This window comes from Emydura macquarii, unplaced genomic scaffold, assembly GCF_026122565.2.
Source record: "Emydura macquarii macquarii isolate MOO-44397 ecotype Brisbane River unplaced genomic scaffold, CSIRO-AGI_Emac_v2 contig_1045, whole genome shotgun sequence".
Lineage (NCBI taxonomy): Eukaryota > Metazoa > Chordata > Testudines > Chelidae > Emydura > Emydura macquarii.
Genome location: NW_027131182.1, coordinates 20,482,110 through 20,503,972, shown reverse-complemented (window position 1 = coordinate 20,503,972; position 21,863 = coordinate 20,482,110). Strand labels below are relative to the sequence as shown.

The 21,863-nt window shown below is 38.1% G+C and overlaps 1 protein-coding gene across 1 annotated transcript in view; it reads right to left on the bottom strand.

The window, feature by feature from the left end:
- Nucleotides 1-20,959, bottom strand: part of ITGA1 (integrin subunit alpha 1) — a 58,277-nt gene extending 37,318 nt beyond the window's left edge. Inside the window, exons 1-9 of the mRNA XM_067545356.1 lie at nucleotides 20,935-20,959; nucleotides 20,702-20,822; nucleotides 17,355-17,464; nucleotides 16,183-16,271; nucleotides 15,974-16,088; nucleotides 15,183-15,310; nucleotides 9,151-9,299; nucleotides 5,921-6,071; nucleotides 3,692-3,857 (exon numbers count right to left, since the gene is read on the bottom strand). Of these exons, the coding sequence (XP_067401457.1) occupies nucleotides 3,692-3,857; nucleotides 5,921-6,071; nucleotides 9,151-9,299; nucleotides 15,183-15,310; nucleotides 15,974-16,088; nucleotides 16,183-16,271; nucleotides 17,355-17,464; nucleotides 20,702-20,822; nucleotides 20,935-20,959 (1,054 nt within the window). The remainder of the gene's footprint in view (nucleotides 1-3,691; nucleotides 3,858-5,920; nucleotides 6,072-9,150; nucleotides 9,300-15,182; nucleotides 15,311-15,973; nucleotides 16,089-16,182; nucleotides 16,272-17,354; nucleotides 17,465-20,701; nucleotides 20,823-20,934) is intronic.
- Nucleotides 20,960-21,863: the final 904 nt, after the last annotated feature.

Genomic DNA, 21,863 nt, shown 5'->3' with positions numbered 1-21,863 from the left:
ACTAACCTCAGCCCAATGGTAAATATGTTTGGAATGTCTGATCAAAATTGGTTCGATCATTTTTCACAGTAAACAGTAAAACTCCTATTTATGCAACCTTTGTTTTGCTTTCAAATACTCAAAAATGGTAGGCAGTTTTAAAGAGAATGTAGCAAAGTTGCCACTCTAGTGCAACCCTTGTGGCCAGATATAGTAATGCAGCAATGCTATCTCAGTTTCCCCAGTGTCTTCTTTGGCTTACTTTGGTTCCCTGGCCAGACCACTTAACAGAGTCCAATGCCTTCCAGGGCCTCAAAGCCTGTTATCAAAATCCAACAAAAATATGAAAAACAACAAGTTCTTCAGCCCAGTCAGACTCAGTATGCCATCCGTTCCCTGTTCCTCAGTTTCTACAGTCTTTCACCACAGCGCTCCCCAGGTTCTTGTGTCTCAAACACCACCACTGTTCAGGGGCTTGTACACTCCTCCCCTTCTTAGGGGTTCAGACAGGCTGCAGCTCAGCAGGGTTCCTGTCTCCTTACCTTCCACCGAACAGGCTGTCTATACTATTTCCCTCGTCAGCCTCTAACTCTCCTTTCAAGCTTAACAGCCAACTAAGATGTAACAAGGTATGGCTAATTAAACCTCAGATTGCCAGTTAATCCCTTCCAGCCAGGGACAAGGTTTATATGCCCCATCACAAAGGAATAGTTAATGTTAGAGCTGTGTGAAATTTCCACATCAAAACCCTAAACTAGGATAAACACAATGGGTTTTGAACTGCAACCCCCCTAAAAGATTCAGTGAGCTTCAGACAAGACTTGGACTGACCTGGCTTTAGACTAGGGCTGGGACCCGTATTCTTTTCCAACAAGCTACAAGAATATCCCACTCTTTCTTTAGGATGACTTTGGGTAAGGGGCTAATCTGGTGTCCTGGTACAGTACCCCATCTTTTCAGAAGACTTCAGGAGGCAGCCAACTGGCCTTATCTTTATTTTCTGGGCACTGCTGAAAGTCAAGATCCTGCGACCTGGAGTCAGGTGACTGGCAAAGTAGCCATCCTCACTCTGAGAAGCACAGCAAATATCTTCAGTGGAGTAAATGGTCTGTCTGGTCCCCCTTTTCATCAATGAAAAGATTAGAAAAGCTCCCTGGCCCAATGCTACATTCAGCTGATATCTTTACCTCATTCTGTGGGTTGATGCCAGAGAACACCCCATGTTAACAGAGGAAGTGGGGTTGTAAAGCCTACTTTGAGGTTTCCTTGGCAAGAACCCTCTGTTTGCCTGGAGTCTGAGAACTTTAACTCCGGGCAAACCTGAAAGAGCGTGAAACAAACCCGTTTTTAAGAAACCACTACCACATACATATCAGACACCAAAGTCATCAGAGGAAGTTCAGCCTGTGAACTTCAGTACCTAATACACAGGTGTCCCATCTCTTCAGCAAAAGGAGTAATTTCTTTGTCAGCAATAAGCTGTTAATTTTTGTGGTCAGCCACTAAAGGGAGACATGATCATGAACACTCAGTCAATGTATAACATGTGCAGGCACAGGCCAGTAGATTGCGTAAGACCTAATTACTAAGTCTGAAGAAAACTGGTAATTTTTAAAAGCAGAAAGTCCTAAAGTTACATACTAGCTGATATTTAATATTTACAATGGGCAGCATTAAACAATCCACGGTGACCACTCTGCAGCCAGTGGGGTACGATGGCAACATCACAGATACCACAAGTACCCACAGCTGTGAATATAGATTGTGCCCATTCTAATGGTGCCCACTCTAATTTTCCATTTGTTTTTTTTAAACTGTCAAACATTCTGTAAAAGATGTTTTGTGCAAAAACACTTCTGCCATCCTAAAAGTTGGATAAAATAGAAAACTGCTGTTAAAACCACAATCCATGCCATGAGATTTAGAGTCATATGAAAAAGATTATGTACAAAAATGCATTTTCTGGCACAAAGTTGAATTGTGCAGTGTTTCTTGGCTTTGATTTTTGCAGTCTCTCTGTTTTTCCCTTTGTCTTTTTTTTTTTTTTTTTTTTTTTAAAAAAACCAAAGAAAACCCCCAAGGAATAAAATGTAAGATGTATGTTAATAGGATGCTGGTTAGACTGAGAATTTAAACACATTAAAGTCAGGCACTTCAAACATTAAGTTTCCTTTAACAGCTGTGCTATGCTACCGAAGAAAACTCAACCATGTTGGGCACATGTAACAAATACTTTCTAGCAGCACCAAGCCCAAGAACCTTGGTTTGACACTGGGAAGCTGCCCAAGGGGCAGGGACAAAATGAATTCTTCTCCTCCCCTAGCAATAGTATGTCCCTGGTTGATACCACAGCTCTGAGACTGGAATAACCCCAGCTGTGTCTTGAGCTCTGTGTGAGGCAATGACAGCAGAATCCACAACCTGTCCAGTGCCACACAAACTCCACTGTGCGTTGGTACTCAGGGGTTCCCAGGGAGCTGGGCTCCTGTGTGCACATTCTGCTTCCTCTGAGCAGCCTGACTGCTCTGCTTCTGCTGCGTCTGGGGAACTCCATGCCAAGGATGAGGGGGGCAGGATTTTGCGCTTAGTATTTTCAAATTCTGTTTTTGTTATTAAAAATATTTCCCCCAACCTCACAAGTGGCTCAGTCAGTGCTACTGTAGAAACGTTGGTCCATACTCTCAGTCCTGAGCCCAGCTTCCCTAAAGGGGCAGCCAAAATTCTCTTTGGTGCTGATGGCACAGAGCATAGCCAGCTCCATTCCACCCATTCCCCACCCACCCCATGAGCAGCGGGGGTTGAGCATGGGTGGGTTAGGGAGGAATGCAGCATATGGTGCTCTGTCTAACCTTTGGAGGGTGTGATGAAGTCCTCAGAGCAGGCCTTAAGTTTCAGCCCCTGACCAGCCCAGTATTAGTGGTTGGGAAAGGATTTTCAGAGCCACCTTCCTCCCCACCTCCAGCTGCATGAAGCATAAGCCCAGCTCATCTGAGGATTGATTCAATTTTTTAATTCCTGACTTCTCTATGTTTAAATTATTAACCCTATATTTTCCTGAGCATCATTTTTGCATACAAGAGAAAGTTTATTTTTTCTTTGTCAAACAGGAGCTTATTAAATGAAAGCCAACTATCTAGTGTGGCAAAATAATATGTTATAATCAATAACTAACCAACATATAGGAAATAGTCAGATACTACAATGGGGGGAAGCCACTATTGAAAAATGTAGGATAGACAGACATGGTGAAATATTTCACCCTTTAAATCAAAATGCACTCCTTTCCCAATTCTTTCCAAAAACCACTGTGTCCCAGCAAACACCAGTGAAATGTAAAATAAGACCAGGAGAAATTTAAACTGTGTCTTATATTAGCTTTAATACTTCAAACTCCAGCTAAAGTTTCAAAGAAATAAATGTAGGAGAAAGAGAATTGGTACAGTTGGTGTATTACCACAATGGTGCTTAATACAGCGACCTTCTTTATCTTTTCTAGACTACTGTCTCCATCTACTCTAGCCTCAGAGCATAACATTTCACATCATCTACCCTTACTGATGTGTTGCAAGACAGTTGTATGACCAACATGCTAAAAAATGAATGTATAATGTATTGTACTTTAGCCAGTACAATACATCCCCAAGAGCAGGTGATCCATTATTTACTTCAGTCATAACGCAAGGATGCATTAAAATTTAAAGAAATTTCATACCTTCCAGTGCAAATATTCTCTCTCCAAGTGCTTCAACAATAGTAAGAAGAGCTAATTCATCTGAGACATTGAAGAAATGTTTTTCAGTAGGTTCACTTGCAATTGATTTTATTTCCTCCACAAATTTCTCAGTACTTAAATTTCCTCTGCTGTAGCTACCAAGAATCTAAGGCATAAAAAAATGTCAAGAATACATATTACACATAATATTTTAAAGATACATTTTAGGCAGATTGTCAGTGCATACTAGGAAATAGTACCTTCGCTTAATTCAATCCACGTAACACTAGCCCCACAGTGTCAGAAAAGCACTTTTGGTAATGTGAGATCATGAATATTAACTTTAAAGTTTTTCTAGAAGTTGACACAAACTCTAGTGTTCCCTTCAAAGAAGCAGACTCTCACAAATATCAAATTTAAGTGGAAAAAATATATATCCAGAAACTTCCACATAAGTGTGAATTTAGAGGGGGGAACTCTGTTCCCACGGATGTCTTCAAGGAGAACAAAGTTACACCAAAGCCCAGCTTTTCTGAAAATATCAGCCACATCCACTACAACAACCACATGTTATAACTGATGTTACTCTCATCCTTCCCCACATCCTACAATATTTCTAAATCACTCATCAGGTTACATTCTAATTTAGGCCACAACCTTACATGAGATGCACAATTTCAGTGAGGTCCTGTACAGGTGCAGGGGTCTGCCAAGCTCATATCACATTGCAGTATCAGGGCCATAGGCTGTATGCTTTCTGGGGTAGAGTACCCTTTTGTATTTAAGTACCATGAAAATACTATAAAAATAAACAAGAAAGGGCACTTCTATGCAGTGCTAATGACAAGACTCTAGAGAATGGTACTGGGAATCAGGACATGTAGGTTCTATTCCCAGCTCTGTCACCAATTTTGTGAGGTCTTTGTAAATTATATAACCCCTCTGTGCCTCAGATTACTCAACTGCAAAATGGATGACTTCCTTAATTCACAGGGATGTTGTGAAGATTACTTAACTGAGTTTTGTAAAGCACTCTCAGATTCTTGGATAAAATTTGCCCTGTGGTTTACAGTGTTGTTTATTATTAGAGATGGGCCAGAAACATACCTCCAGATCCTAATACCTTTGGATTTTGGGGAAGTACAGATCCAAATCTAGATCTGAATTTTGCTAGAGCCCATGAATAATTATAAAATTTCATCTCCACATGGGATTTTTAATTTGGTAAACTCTTGCTTACTGAAGGAAACCACCACCAAAGCCTCATGTGTTACCACTTGGAACTATTAAAACACTGGCAGCATAAAACCAAAGACTATTTCCATCTTAAAAATCTATGATTCATGCTGTCTAGTTACAGTGATGTTTAATATTTAAACAATTAGCAGTGAGCTGCTTGGTCTTGCAGTAAAAGTACTTTCTGGAAGCATTGTTCATAAGTGGCAGGTAGCAGGGAAATGAATCTTTGGAGCAGGCAGTTATGTGCTCTGCACACAAAACCTGGAAGCAATACAACTGTGGTGTTCCTGGTAGGAACAGTAAAGAGAAAAGAGATCCTAGAGGAGAAAAAATAAATCAAATTATTTAAAAAAAATACAATTAAATTAGTTAAATAAGTTAATTAGTTAAATTAAATAGTGAAATATAATTAGACCAATTCTAGTGCATAGTTACAGTAGATAGTTCACAGACCCAAAAATATGTAAGGACCTCGTGTTCCTCAGCATTTTTCACCTGGAAACTAAAGTCTCAAAGTTTCATCTTCATTCTCCCAATGGCTTATGGGGTTTGCCCCCCTCCATGAGAGAGGCAGCTACAGAATCCTAATCACATATATAAGTGAGAAATAAAATGATTAAAAACCTGATAGAGTGTCCTAATAAATTGCTGGGATAATTCAGACTAATCCGTTCAATTTGATTTTGCTCTTAACGAATAGATTTTACATGCTATCTCTCTGTCTGTCTCTCTGTCTTTCTCTGTCTCTCTCTCTCTCTCTCACACACCTACCCACCCACCCCAGGAGGATGGACTGATTGGCTTTTTCTGATGGGCTATAAAATTGGAAAGCAATCTTTTATGTTTTTTAAGCTTCTCCTATTTACCCCTCTCTCTTGAGTGATTATAGCTCCATAAAGATGCCATGAAAAAAACTTTTTAGCAGGCGTTACAATTTAAAAGAAGAAACATGCTTTTAAGATCTAAATTTCCCTGCAACATTTCACTTACGGCAATAGAAAATCTCTGAATGTTTTCATCTTCACAATCCTCAATCACATCTCCTAATCTGTAGTTGTCATGCGATTCCCCATCAGTCACAATAACCATTACTTTCTTTACTCCTCTTCGTGCACCGCGAGCCTCAGTGAAAGCCTCTTTCCTTTAGGGAACATGCACAGAACACAGGAAATCAAAACACCACTCTGATTTTACAGAATTTAAAAAAAATGTATCAGAGACTAAAATACTTGCTATCAACCAATAAGCAGAGGGAAGAAATAAATACTAAATCTGATCAAATGTTAATATAAATGCCAATTATTTTGTAACAGTCTTTGGCCAAAGGTTTTTACAAACTAATAAATTATTCATTAATTAATGTCTCATGGTGTAACAAAACCAGAGAGACACCACAATCATCGACTAAACCATCTACGTAGTGCCTGGAAAATGGAGTCCAGGACTTTCTGTTCCAAAAACACTTTTCTGCTGATTATATCAAAGAGGCTAGCTGGTGAATGCAGCTATTAGATTTGTTTGCAGCCACAGATTTTTTTAAATAGATGGGAAGGTCACCCAACCAACTAGTAATTATTTGCCAATACTTGGGGCAAGTAATCAGAATGAGATTAACAGCAACACCAGGAGCACAATATGACTGGGTGGAGATTAATTGTTTTATAAGAATATAATAATCCTGCCATGACAGAAAAAACAAACATGAGACAGAAAGGAGAAGAAAGAAGAACATGAGAGATGGAATTTTCAGAAGTTCTCATCATTGGTCTAATTCTGGTCCCTTTGTAGCCGAGGTATACAATGTATTTTGTTATGGCAGCATTGATGTATTCTTCTGAGAAACTGCATAATCCATCACCAGCTAGCTATGTTGCACTACTGTTTTTACTGTAAATCTGTTTCTAATTACCTGACCCACAGCTGCTGGGTGACTTCCTACCTACTGTAAGGTATCTGTGTCTGTAAATCACACACAGCACGTTCAACAGCTATTCTTTTTTGAAGTATGCAGCAGTATACGTTGACTTCAATGGGAGCAGAGCTAGATCAATGTTGGACACTTTTGAAAATCTCACACACGACATGCTTTTCTTTTTCTTTTACATGTACTGTGAACTCTGTTTCTCCCATTTACCTCACAGCCTAACTTGATGGATTCACAGTGCTGAACAGACAGCTGTCCATATCAATCGTATGGGAGTTTGATTTTGCATTTATTGTCTATCCCGCAGAAGCCAGAATTCATGTACTGGGGTAAGAGAGGATTTATAAAGCAACAGCACTGAGAAAAAAGGACTTTAATTCTCCCTGCGTAATGATTGTTTGAGAGATGGTACTTTCAGAAGCTTCTGATGCTTAGCATCCAACAGAATCACAGATTCTTCTAAGGTTGGCTCTGAGGGAATGGCTCTTACAGCTTTCTACAACAGGTTTTGTTTTGCTGAAGGGTACCACAATGGTACTGAGCGGAGCAACAGAAGCATAAACATCAGTACCAAGTCCTTCCACCACTCAGCTTTAGGAGAAGTACCCACCACTGTTGCTGTGCTCATTCGCCTTCCCTTCAGTGAGGTTGCTTCCCCTCTTTCCCCCTCCCCCGTTTGAAAGCTTTGATCCTGACTGGAATAGCCCTGTGAAGGCATGAAGAGGAGATGAGGTCTGAATAAGATACAGACAAGAACAAAATAATGTAAAAATTGCATTGTCAAGGGGCTTTTTGGTAGATTGTGATGTTATTAAATACAATAATAGAACAATTGCAGCAGATGGTGCTGCAGACAGACTAGTCAGATAGCTAGATCTGTGCCCTGTCTGGTGGTGGAGAGAGAGATAAAAAGATAGACAGACAAAAAATACTCAGTATCAATATTCAACTCCTATTTTTTCACAGAAATTCCCTCTACACTTAACAAAAATAAGATATTAAAAACCAGAAAGTTTATACAAAGAGAAAATAAAAGGAACATTTACCACGGCATGGGAATAATTAAAAATGTAAATATTTCATATGCACAAAGTTGTGTTATACAGATTGGTATATATGGCATCAGAATGTGTTAAATTGAGCTAAGTGACATTTTTTGGTCAAAACTATTTTTCAGTGAATAATGCAGATCTAGCGACGCCACAGTATTTTGTGAATTCATGTGAATTTTGCTGACTTGTTTATTTAGAAAAATCAAATTTCTTGAAAAATCAAAATGCTTCATTTTGACATTTTTTAAGCTAAATGTTTCAGTTTATCAGTGTAAAATGAATTGTTTCTAAATTGCCTTTAATTTTATTTTAAAAATTAAAAAACCTTTAAAAATGGTCATCATCAAAACAAAATATTTTGATTTTGTCAAAATGAATTTATTTTATTTTATTTTCTATTTACTGAACATTTCACAAAATATTGGTTTTGGTTCGACCCTAATTTTTTTAACAACTTTTCAAAATTGCCAAGCATTGCAAATCCATTATTCACGTAGCTCTAGCATTGTCTAAAGAGAAAAAAAGCTAGAAATGATCATCATACCCAGAAGTAAAGAGAACAAACACAGTCCAATAAAGGTGAAAATATATATATATGTAAAAATGTCTCTCTCCTTTTGTCCTTCCAAAATTATGCAGAATCCCAAGCTAATGAGTGGATGAATGGAAAAAGGAGAGATGGGCAGGCAGTAGGAATTTCAAATACTTATTTTACTATATATACATGGGTAATTTTTCAGCACAATAGACTATATACTTCAGATGTGAAAGCTCTAGATTCCTTGAGAATTGCAGGTTCAAATCCTGGTTTCATCCCTGCACCTTTTGAAGAAGTTAAATTAATACCACAAGCCCTGTAATTTACTGTGTGGAAACCAGTCTTTTAAAAAAAAATTAAGTCCTGCCTGTTCTTCAAGGTTATTAAAGAATCTTCAGCACTCTGCTTAAGATTAGGGGGTTGTTCAGTGTCTCTGCTCTGTGCTGGTTCACTGCTTCCGTTTACCCAGGAGGTGGCTGCATTTCCGAGGTACTGCAGGAGAACTGTTATAGAGGCTGGACAAAATCAGGAGTTTTTGTCCACCCCTCCCCTCTAAAACTGTGCTGGTTTAGATACAATGGATGCAAATTGCCCTTAATTTTGATTTGCAAAATCAAAATCTTTAAAAACTAAGTCTACAAATACACCTGGTTTTATTAATTTTTACTGTATCTTACACCTTACTTTATAAATTGTATGAACATACCTTGCTGTATCTATTCCAAGAGCTGTCATAGTTTGTGCTCCACCTCTTTGATCTATTGCCTTGGCTGCAATCAGTACTTCTTCTGTTGTCATGTAAGTATTGAGATTAAATTCATGGACTACTTTTTGCCCATATTGAACAATTCCAACCTGAAACATGCAATTTCTGTTTTAAAAAAAGCCCGCAATAACCAACATTTGAGTGATCATCAGTTTCTCTCAATGAGATTAAATACATTCCTGTGCAGAAGGGCAGGGTAAGGATTATGCACAACACAAGTCCTGGGTAAAGCTGTGTGAGTAACTGATTAGTGGCCAAACCAAAAAAAAAAAAAATCAGGAAAAAAAATTCATTGTAGGTCAATTCAAAATGAAAAATTTTCAAAATTTTCAGCAAAACAAAATAATAAAAAAATATTCTTCAGGCCTAACAAAATGTTTGGTTCAAACAAGAATTAAACATTTTATTTAACTTTTGAGGATTTCTTAAACCTTTTTAAAAATAAAACTGAAGCTTTTTTTTTAAAGAATTATGCTGAATAAAATAATTGAAACGTTTCATTTAGAAAATCTCAAAACAAAATGTTTAGACTTCTTCAGAACTTTTTTCTTTTTTGTTTCTGCTCAAACAATTCAGTGAATTTAACACATATTCAGATGAGATGTTTAGGTTGACCCTGAATATACTTGGTTTTTTTGGCAAAAATTTGATTTTGGAATCTTTCACAAAATGGGGGGGGAGGGGTAGGGTGAGGAGGAGGACAAGTGAGACCCATCCCAGTATAGCTAATAGGCTGGTGGTTAAGGCCATCACCTGGGATGTGGGAGACCCAGATTCAAGTGTGATTTAGAGTGGACTGGGATAGCAAATCTCTGGATTTAAAGTTAGGATCCAGTCCTAATTACCAGGCTATAGAGTCTCGCTCTCACCAGTTTTATTTAAAAAAAAAAAAAATTGGCCAGCTCTACAGGTAAGCATACACAACTGCCTATGGTGTAAGAAGGCATATTTCACATACAATAACACTAATGCTTTTAAAATATATTTCAGTTATATCCAATATATTATTTATACTAAACCTAGATCAGAAGCATCACACAACTGATGTTTTCAGGCCCCAGGGTGAGATGAAGACCACAGTGATCTTTAGCTTGATGAAGAGCACAGGGCTCTCTGATTTAAGGGACAGCAGGGAGGGTAGTCCAGGCGAAGGCCATTCTCCCAGCAGGAGGTAAATCAAAGCAATAGTTTCTATATGTCTGACACATGCCGGAGGGGAGCACTTGAATAAAATAGTGGCTCCTGGAATAAAGGGAAACCCAAGAAGACCTCAGCTGGACAAGTCTTTGTGTGAGAGATAGACACAGTGAATTACAGCCAATGTGCAAATGCCTGAGGGAACCTACTGTGAAAATGGAATGTAAAATAAAAAAAGATAAGAAATATTCCTAAATATTAATTAATTTCACTCTTTCATCTCATTCTCTTTTAATGTTATGGCAGGTACTTGACTGCTTTTACTGGGAAAAATCCACACCAGGTTCCATTAGCATATTTCAATTTTATGTTAAGCTTTACAATTTATTGCTGTTATTTAGGGTAATGCACTATTATGTGGCATATTTATATTTCACCCATCTATTATTAAAAGCTCTGTAACATTTAGGTATTGAGAATCAATAAGACCTCTATAATGTTTATACAGTCATATTATTTTATAGATGGCTTGGTATATGCTTTATAGATGTGTTTCTGAGACAATTTTATAACATTTTCCTCAGTCTGTGAAAAGGTTTCATTTACTAGCATTCAGACTGAATACTAGAAGATAATCTCTGGTGATGGTGCTAGAATGGGATAAATATCCTCTATTGTGATAAAATAAACACGGACACTGTATGATTATTGTAATACTCTCATTAACCCCATGGTCTCGCCAGGCATATGATTGTAAAGAGATATGACAATAACAGGGAATTCTAATGTGACCTTTAATTTCTACATTTCAGATTTGATTGTTTTTTCTAAAGGAAAAATATATATAAATTCACTCCATTAGGATAAGTTACACCCTTTTAAAATTGCCTCTAAAAATGTGCCCTTCTGCTCCCGTAATGAGGAATGTCCAGGGACTGTGTGCCTCCATGGATTCTGTACAATGTGTATCTCTTGTTTAGGTTACACAAAAGACTGAGGCACACATGGCATTTACTGCTCATAGGAGACACCGGCTAAATCTGTATCTCTTGTCAAAGATTAACTTCTTAACCCTTTGCCTCCAATGCACCTCATTTCATGTGGCATGTGTTTTAACCACAGTTTAAGGAGGAATGTGCCAGTCAGAGGAAGCTGGCCTTAGTGATTTCTTTTTCTAAGATAAGACCATTAAACCCATGATGGAGCTTCATCCCCCTTATTTTCCATTTCATGTGGTAGCAACAAATAAATCGGTACATGGAAATGAACTCTATTCAATTTATATCATCTATTGCAAGATCTGGCTCTTGCATAAAAATAATCGCAGTAAGGTACTGTGAATATTTTAACAAGGAACTCTCAAAACTTTCCCCATGCACCACATCCCTGTTCCCTGCTTGGTTGTATTTTTGTTGCTCTAGCACAATGGTTCTCAACCTGTGGCCTGCAGGCCGCTTGCGGCCCAATCAGCACACAGCTGCAGCCTATAGGCCATCCTCAGGGCCATACAAGTAGTATTGGATGCAGCTCACATAACACACTATATGTGGTCCACAATGGTAAATAGATTGAGAACCACCGCTTTAGAAGCACAAAGGGGACAGAGCTCTTGTTTCAACAATCAGCTATGGATTCCCATGTGTTTTAAGGAATCCCTGGGTGGCATAAAGTTGGTCTAGCCAGCTTCACCTGCTCTTAGTCCTCCTAGTGTAATAGGAATGGAGGTTTGGGCTTTTGGGGACTTTTATACTGGGCACACATCTGACTGATGTAACCTTGCCTTAGTGGGACCATGATCCTGTCCAAACCCCATAAACGCAGCAGATTCCTAAACCCAATCTTTACATGTAATATAAGTCTTGATTTGCTTGGTTTAAGTATGGGAACTGGGATCCTACTAGTTAGGAGGTGGTAAGTCTATCGTCCAAGAGAAACTAACATTTTTCCTCCCAGCTTTACTGACCACAGCTTATTGAACATATCTTTGTCTTCTTCCCTTACATTCCACACATTTTTATTTTCCATGAGGGAATGATTCTGTAATTGTCCCAAGTTCCTGGGAAAAAGTTCTGTAAGACTATTCAAGGAAAAGTTCTATGTTCTGCATGACCATTCTATTTCAAGACAAATCTTTTTTTTTTTTTTTGAGGCAATGTATATTGTTGTTCTTTCTATTAATAAATACAGTCTACTGTTTGAAGTATATAAATTAGCTGTCCCAATAAATATACAGGAAAACAACTGTATTCTTAAAAAACAAAACAAACAAAACAATAAAACCAAAAGCAATGAAATGCCAGGACATTCCTCACCAGTATGTGGAGAAGGAGAGAAAGAAGTATAAAATTGTAGGTTTTAGTCAACTTATTTGAGATGAGATTAAAAACTGAAAAAGCTTGGAAAGCATTAACAGATGGACCATTTTAACAATACAGAACCAGCTGAACTTTCCTCAGTTACGACAAAGTCTGATTTATTCCATGCCATTTTGTTTGGTCTATCTTGCCCCTAATGAATCAAACAAAATGAGTTTTAAGCCATCACTAAATCCCCCTTTAATACAAAAGCTCCTTACTTCCACAATATTTTTATGCATTAAATGCACTTTCTGTCTTTTGGAAATAAAAGTGATCATTAAGATACCAAATGGTGTGTTTTATTAGCTCATTGATGCAGCCCTGTGGGGGGCATAAGGAGGCACAGAACACTTGCCAACAGCTCCCAAAGTGTGAATTAATGCATCATTAAATATGCCTGAGAGTCTTTTAAAACCACTGTAATATGGCTCCAAAGTTTAATGAAAAATTGTTTTTCTGTTTGCCATAGACTTGTGCCATAGGAAATAGCTCATATAGGAGGGGAAAAAAGAACTTGTATGGAAAAGGCAGGAATGCTTTTTACCTTTATTTATGATCCTCATTTTAATGTTTCCTTTGCTTTGCAGCTTCTCATCCCACTCCCCATTTAATTTTTTTTCTTTCCTCCTGTTTCTCCTTCTCATCCTATTTCCTCCATGTCCCTCTTCCACCCCCTTTTCCCACTATATCCCTTCAGTTCTCTCCCCACCATTCAGAAAAAGTAACTACACTTGGCTCAGCCACTTGAGCAGCTCTGCTGATCGCCTGACCAGCAATAGTGATGCCCCCTTTCAATCTGAGTTTTGGGCACCCCCTGTCATGATTGCTTCTCAAGTGGCAAAACTTCAAAGGAGAATGCCATATTTCTCCTTCATTTCGGCTTCTGCTCTCATTAACCATGGCTGAGACAACTGGGCTGCTTTGAACTCAGGTAGTTGGGCTGCTTTTGAGCTGAACTCTTACATCTGATGCTAAACTGGGAAACATACATTAAGTGTCTGATGAACAAGTACAACTTAAAAGCAGGCCAGCTGCCTGAGAAACTGTGCTGAGCACTCTGCTTTGTTAGGGGAAGGAGGGAAGGTCTTGTGGGAAAAACATACCCAGCAAACTTTGGCTCTTTGTACCTGAACATTTTAGCTATTGCTTTAAAATATTCTAAAATAGAGAATGGAGAACTTTTCCCTCTCTTTCCCCTTTTACTCCTTTCCTTTCTTAGTTATGGTGAGAAGATGAAATCTCATCTAGCCATAAATGTGATGACCTTTTTTCATGGAGGTGATAAAGGACAAAAAAGTCCCAAGCAGACAATCAGAACATAGTTTTGTAAAATTAATAGCCAAAGCCATATTATAAATTAGTTCTAAATCATACAGCAGGGACCAATTCTCCTTTCACTTGTGGAACACTGGCTTGAAATCAGTGTAACTCCATGGATTTCAAAGTGCTCAGAAATCACAGTGATGGAGGCAGTTGTACAAATCCAATCCAATCCAATAGAATTTAATGCAGTGTGAGATGAGAGAAAAATAAGGTCCTATATGTTTAAAAATATAGGTAAAGGGGGCAGGGGGCCCAGCCACACTCCTCTTGGCTGTAGGCAGGGATGGGAAAGGGGGAGAGGTCGTGGTCTCTCTGGGCAGATGGAGAGTAGTTGGGTAGAAGTCCTGGCCAGTCAGGATCTCTCCAGTGGGAAGTGAGGGGAGGGGTCCCAGTTGGTCCTGGTTTCTCCAGTGTGAAAGGGGGGGGCGGGAAGTCCTGGTCTCTCCAGGGAGCTTGGATAGGCTGGTGGCAGGAGCCCCAGGCATATCAGGCTCTCCCCAGTGAGGCGGGGGGGAGGGTCCCAGCTGGTCAGGGCCTCTCTGATGGGTAATTTAGTAATCTGCGATGAATTTTCCCATACCCCCACAGCCTTCTTCCTATCTCAGTAGGGAGGGGTTGTTTGATCTGATGGCAGGGGAAAGACAACTTCTGGTGTCCAGAGAGGAGGGAGAAAGGGCAGAACAGACTTGGCTGCTCTGAAGTTTCCCCCTTGCCCAACACCGAGAATGCACATGGAAATGGTACTTTGATGGGAAAGAGGGCGAAGGAGTAGAGATTCTCTGCCTTTTCCTGCTGCTATTGGCTAGGCTTGGGGAATAGCAAAGAGGAGAGAGTTGATTGTCTCTCACACCCTTATTATTCCTGTATGTGAAGGCCTGGGGGCATGAGGCAGCAGCCATTCTTCTGTGGTTGCTGCACACCTTTCCTACCCTATAATGGAGATATTGTTTGAACTGTGTTTCCAAGAAGCTGTGGGTCTGAGCAGGAAGGAATTTTTTCTTTGTGGCAAAATTGACAGGGTGGGGATAAAATAATGATTTTATTATGACACCTCATTGTAATAAACTTATTTTATTCTACATGGACTCCTTTCATTTTATTTTCCATAAACCATATTTTTCTGCAAATAAGAATAATATCACAGCATCACTTTACCTGTGTTTGCTGAGGGCCTATGTCCATTTTTTTTAGAAGACGGTTTAAAAATTCTGTGACACTCTCCCATGGATAAATACTATTAGAACCATCAAGAACAATGACGATATCCAGTTGAGTCTTACATTCTGCAACATAAATTGCAAACAAGTATCAAATACATAATCATAGCACCAATAATTGTATTATTAATAATAAGCACATCACATTTAAGCCTGACTTTAAAAATACATATCTAAAACAAACTGGTGTTCAGCAATATTTGCTTTGTAATTTTATCCCCAGGATTTTACATGTGTGAGTACTGTAGATCCATTAACATTAGTGGAACTACTTGCATATAGAAAGTTAAGCATGTGCTTGTTGCAGGATTGGTATCTTTATTAAAGTAAACCCTTAATCTTCCATTTCCTACTTTCTTACTCTAGTTCTTCCATTTAAACATATTCTAAGATTTTGTAATGTATATTTTACTAGATGGGGCTTGTTAGATGTCTCAGTAACTTGTTTAAAGACACTCTTCTGACCATAAGGAAAAAGCATCAGGACTATTTTTAGCAATTATGTTTGGACGTTACATAGCATTCTAAAGATTGATTACACTGAAAATGTATTCCAAAAGTACCAAGAAGTTAGCTTATATACTGACAATGAAAACATTTACTTAACTTGGTAATGCTGGTAGCTTGGAAAAATAGTTTGTGCTTTTTGGTATGTCTGTGTGTATACATTTGTCTTGTTCAGTGCTTCGTGCTTTCAAACACATGAGAACATCACTGTGGTATGCATACCTTGTGCAGATGGTGCAATGGCATTTACAACTTCAAATGTGGAGCTGACGTTAGAACAGATGCCAGTTGTGTAATGCAAATGCCCACATTTGTAAGCGTAGAGTGGCCCACATGCCTTTAAGAAATAGAAAAGCTTAAAAGTTAGATAATGAAGCTTTTGGGAAATGTATAATTCCCTGTCAAAGTTAGGAATGTATTTATTTTCTTACCAGAAAGCCTCCTTTTGGGTTAGTCACTAAAGTTATTCCAAGAGTCATGTTCTCTTTTACTTCCATGACATTAGGAACTGAAGTGTCAGCTATAAATAGATCAAAATGTTAAGTATTTTGAAATGTGAAAAGATGTTAAATTATATGTCCTCCAGTATAAAGCTTCCAACCTTTTAACATAAAATACAGCTTGTTTTTGGTTCTATCAAGTATTTTAGCACTCCTCCTCTTCCCCCCCAGAACAGTGATTAGGATTATAATGAACAAGTAAAAATGCAAAGACTGGCTTTCATCCCAGAAATTTTGTCTGGGTCACTGTCTCAAATTGTTTTCTTGAACCACAAAAGAATGTAGAAATAGCACTGCGATGAAAGCAGGAGATTACTATCCACACAGTTTTGCCAATTAGAACAAATAAACATTAAATCTTGTATATAGGTCTGCTGTTACATAGGTTATAGGTTTTTACATTGAAATACGTCACTGATATGCCAGTGATTTCAGTGAAAATTAAATTAAATGCATGAAATAATAAATCTGGTAAAACTCAGCTTTACGGTAATTCTCTTCCTGTCTACATCAAGGATCTCTTGGTGTCAGCCACAGTTATGATGGCAATCCAGGCTTACTCTAACTGACATATTAATTGTTTCATCCCTTTCTGGCGAGGCCACCTCTAGCCAGGGACGATCTCATCTAAAGCCCATTGGAGTAATTGGAAAGACTCGCGTTGGCTTCAGTGGGGTTTGGATGAGATCCTGAAAGGGTAATGCATGCAAATTTAGCCCTGGGCCTCTCCATAGGGACTGTCAGACAGGGTCCATTAGTACCAGCTGTCCTGGTGTTTATGTAACATAGCCATTGTCCACTATCAAACGGACTGAAATGACCAACACGTTTTGCGCAGATATAGGGCACTGAAGAGGCTTCAGAAGACTATTGTTATTAATATTCCAATGTGCAACCTTGATCTGAAACACTTCCTATTTCATTACCACGAGGCATCTTATCTCCCAGAATGTAAGCATTTAGCTACACAAATTTAACTTTCTTTTTCTATAAACAATTTTTAATAAAAAAATTTAGCCATAAACTTCCTAAGATGTCACTTCTATGGGAGCTCCACACACCGGGTTAGGGTAGTCCTCTGACACCCCCATTTTCTTTCATACCTGGTAGATTCAGTTTTATGCAAGGTGATTGGCCCTTCCCTACAGGGCATTTGTAGACATCTCCTGTTCTTTTCTGGGGTTGGCCAACTAATGGTGAACCAATAAGTACCCTGAAAATGAAATAAGTCACATGAATTTTCTCCACAAAACATACATTTCTACATTTTGTTCCTTTAGTGGACATGAAAGTCAGTACTGAGTGTACTGACATCTGATGAAGTGGGTTACAGCCCACGAAAGCTTATGCCTGCAAAAATTAAATTTGTTAGTCTTTAAAGTGCTACAGAACTCTCATTACTGAGTGTAATGTACCTTTATAAAACTTATTGGGGAGCCTGACTGCAGCAAGCTTTGCACAAGTGTGCAGGGTGCAGAGACAACTGGAAAAAATGGCATCATATTTTTAGTTCAGAGACAAAGAAAAGTAGCCATGTTATCTTCCGCTCTTTAAGAAGGAGTGCAGAAAAGGAAAGAGATGGTTGAGTATATGTGTCATGGATGTATGGAGGAAAAGACAAAGCCAAATGAAAATAAAGGACCTTTTGGAGGCAAAGATTTTAAAAAGCATCTGCATTTGTCTTTTTTAAAAACATCTTCTTTCTCACCCCTTAATTTTGTTTTACATTTTAGTTTAAATTAAAATGTACAATAGTCTACAGAATGAGAGATATTTAGACATCCAAGGGCAGAATTTGGCCTTAAGTAATTTAAATAAATAGTGTAAAAGATATGAATTTCCTTTTCAGTATTCATAAAAATAATGGCTATGTAGGGATTGATAATTAAAACTAACATTTTAAGATTCTGACAAACTGTTAGGCTCTTTCAGAGTTCTGTAACCTTTCACATCCTGTATCTTATAAACATTGGGAATTAAATATTCACCTTTAGATCCACAATAGGAGTCTTCAGTGAAAATGAGAGCTTTTGATCTCCAGGAGATGAAGAGACTGCTTAAACAGTTTTGTCAGCAAATCTTCATGAGCTACACTGACTAGGGACCACAAATTAAATGAAAGGTGCATATTTCTGGATGATTAAATGACTGTGGTATAATTTTAAAAAATCACTCTTCTGATTTTGAGACATCTACCTTTAACCATAAGAAAGAGCTCAGCTGCTTGGGATAAGATATATGCACTATAATATGTAAAAGTTAGTGTATGGATTAAAAAAAGCCATTCCAAAACAGAAAATTTAGCAACAGAGATTATGTTCACAGCAATTTATAAATGCAGTTCCAGTAAACTATCCCTAAAGCAAATAAAAGTTGGCATAACTCAATGGGATCTGCTCAGATTGTTTTAATTAACTTTTCTTGCAAAATAAATGCTCTGAATACATATTGGATGAGGATGATATTTTCCTTCATGCTATACTGTATGCCACATTATATGTATTTTGTAAAACCAATCTGCTTCAGAAGCAGAAACGGTGAGGAGCTGAAGTTGAGCGTGCTTGACATCTCACAGGTGCAGGATTGTCCCAAGAATTCTTCTTTTCTCATTAATTGTTGTTTAATATACCTTGAAATAGGAATTATAAGTGCTTCGATAAATGGTTTGAAGAAAGGCTGTCTTGTTGAATTAAAGTTTCTGTAAGTGATTCTTTGGTTTCCTGACGAACATCTGCACATAGATTTACAGAAAACTCAGTACTAAACATCTTTATCTCTGCACTATCTAATAAGTGTTTCCACACTTTTACATTATCTTAAAACCTTCTGAATTTAGTTTTAAACAGCCTACAGATTTTCTGTTTTGTATGACATGCCAATGCCATACTGTAGATTTTTTAAATGCAAGAAGACATACAGTCTCTCAACACACCCACTTTAAAGTGGAGATGGGCAAGAATTGCACATCTGTCTCTGAATCTGAATGTTGAAGATGTTTGAATCCAGGGGTTTGTTTTGGGTTTATGCCTTCTTTCAGCCACTGCAAGATTATCATCTGTGGTTTGTATTTTCTACTTTTGAAAGAGTATGCTACACCTCCATGGAGTTGATTTAGCAAAATCCCTGCTTTTGGGATGTGTAGGGTTTTCTAAAGAGCCAGTTCAGGCCAAAGAAGGACAGTATTGGCCTGGCGTTGACTTTAATGCATATTTAAAGAACCCACAAGACAGAAAATCATGAAGTAGCATTTAAAAAGAGGCCTCTACAATTTCATTAGTGTCAATATTTTCTAGTGATTCTTCTAATAGCCAGTGTAAGATAGTAATATTGTACATGGACTCATCAACAACCTGCAGCTATGTTGTTACATTTGTGCATAAGATTAACGAAGGTATTACATATTGATAGCCTGATCTAGCAGACTATATCTATAGCCACATGGGCTGCAAACCCTTAGATTGTCATGGGCTGTTTCCCTATCTTGTTCAGCAGAAAAGTTAGACTGCTGCAGAAGCCCATTTAAAAAATGGGAAACCTACACAGAACAGTGAATACTACAGAGTTGGCTATGCTTCAGTATAAGCAATTCTTTGGCTTTCCACCCCAGTTCAATCCTCCAACCAACCAGCAGCCAGTGTTGGAACAGGAATAATTCTCAAAGGAAGCAGGAGTAACTCTTATACAGCTGCAGATAGGACTGATTAACTCCTTCTCAACTGGACAGGTAATGGTACGGGATATTCTTATGCTGAATTCCACTCAGTATGAGGTGATGGTCCCCTCTCTGCTTTGACCTTTCTCACAGCATTGCTATCTCAGTGGAACCTCTAGCAACATACCTTGCTAAATAAACCTTTCATATCAGAATGTAGTAGCAATGAGCAAAGGGTCCAACACACCAAACAGCAATATAATCATCAAAGAAAACATTTTTAGTCCAAATTAAAGGGTATTGTATTATCTGATATTTTGATCTAAAAGACTGCCTCCAAGTCAGCATAATCAGTGGAGATAGTCACTGACAGAACTTATTAGAAACAACTGTACAAAGCAGATTATCTAAGTAAAAATAATTACTTTCAGAGACCATGTATTTAATCTGGTGAACAGTGGAGACAATGTGTTTTATAAGAATACTCTTTTCTTGTAGGACCCACTCTTGTGAGGTGCTAAGCCTCCTTATATCCAGTTGAAGTGGATTTGCTCCCTTACGGTGCCCGCATCTGGGGATGCAAATTCATAATTTAACTCATACTTATCTATCTCACAATTGTACTAATTTCTTTGGGGCTACTCAGAAGGAAATATTCACCATGACCAAAGAAGGCAGAATCTGACCCATAGTACTGAAATTGAAATAATTGAACAGAATATAGTTCCAACGTGTGCTATTCCAGTTATTAAATAGTGTACAATTAGGACATTACGCTAATTAGAAAAACAAACTCACCATTTTCCTTCCTCGTTTTCATACTGTTGAACTGTGTATCCAAACATGTCCTCCACCGGACCACTGAAAGTCATTGCATTTTTGACATCAACATTGAAGGATTCACTAAGGTGAAGCAGTGCTGTTAAAAAAAAAATCAAATTCAGTGTAGCATGCAACATTATGTGAATATATATACAAATCAAGACCATGAGTAAAGTGACCATTGTGATTTTGATTAAAAGTGGTTTTACTGAGGTTGCTGCTGGAGGCCGCCATTTTGCTCCAAGTGGCATTCACAGAATCATAGAATCAATCATAGAATCATAGAATCATTCTTGACAGCAGAAATAATCTCTCTCAAATTAAGCAATTAAATTAAGTTTTAATCTTGATTAATATTAGTTTCATAACTTTCATTTGTAAAATTAATCATTAATTTTTAAACAAAATATAATGAGGATTCTGTTTCTGCAATAGCTTAATTGCAGGGCTGATGCAAGATATCTGGATAAAACAGAATTATACATTGTTGAATGGGGGAACTAGTTGGATTCTGGACAGGTAGATTTAGATGACTCATGATCTCTTACTATCTGTTAATGAAGTGTGCTCCAGGCAGGTAATAATAAGGTTCACATTTTGGGTGTAATTTTTGACCTTGAGCAGAATATGGAAGATCAGGCTTTTAGCAGAAGATCAGAAGTTGTACATTTTCCTTCTACATATAGATTTCATCATGATGATCCATGTCTTTGTGATATCTATGCTTGACTATTCTAATAGCCTATCAATGCACAGTCAGAAAGGCTTACTACAATTAGAATCTGGCTTGTTCCTTGTGATAAAATGTTGGGCAACAGCAGCTGTACCAGCTCTCTGATAACTGGATTACCAGTTAAAAGGCCCCAGAGTAAACCTGAGGGGCAAAGCTGTGTATAACTGATAGACCAAGAATGGGCTGGAGGATGGGCTAATTTATCTATTAGTTCAGAAAGTAGAAAGACACAAGAAGAAAGTGGTCGGGTGGGAAGTGAGACTGGTAGAGTTTTCGAAGTCAGAAGAGATCTCTTGGAGGGAAGATGCCTTCTCCCCTCCTTGGCTGAGTGAGCTAAGGAGTTTATGATAGTGTAAATATTGAGGTGCATAAGTTAGTAAGGCTGGTGGGAAAGAACACTGTAAA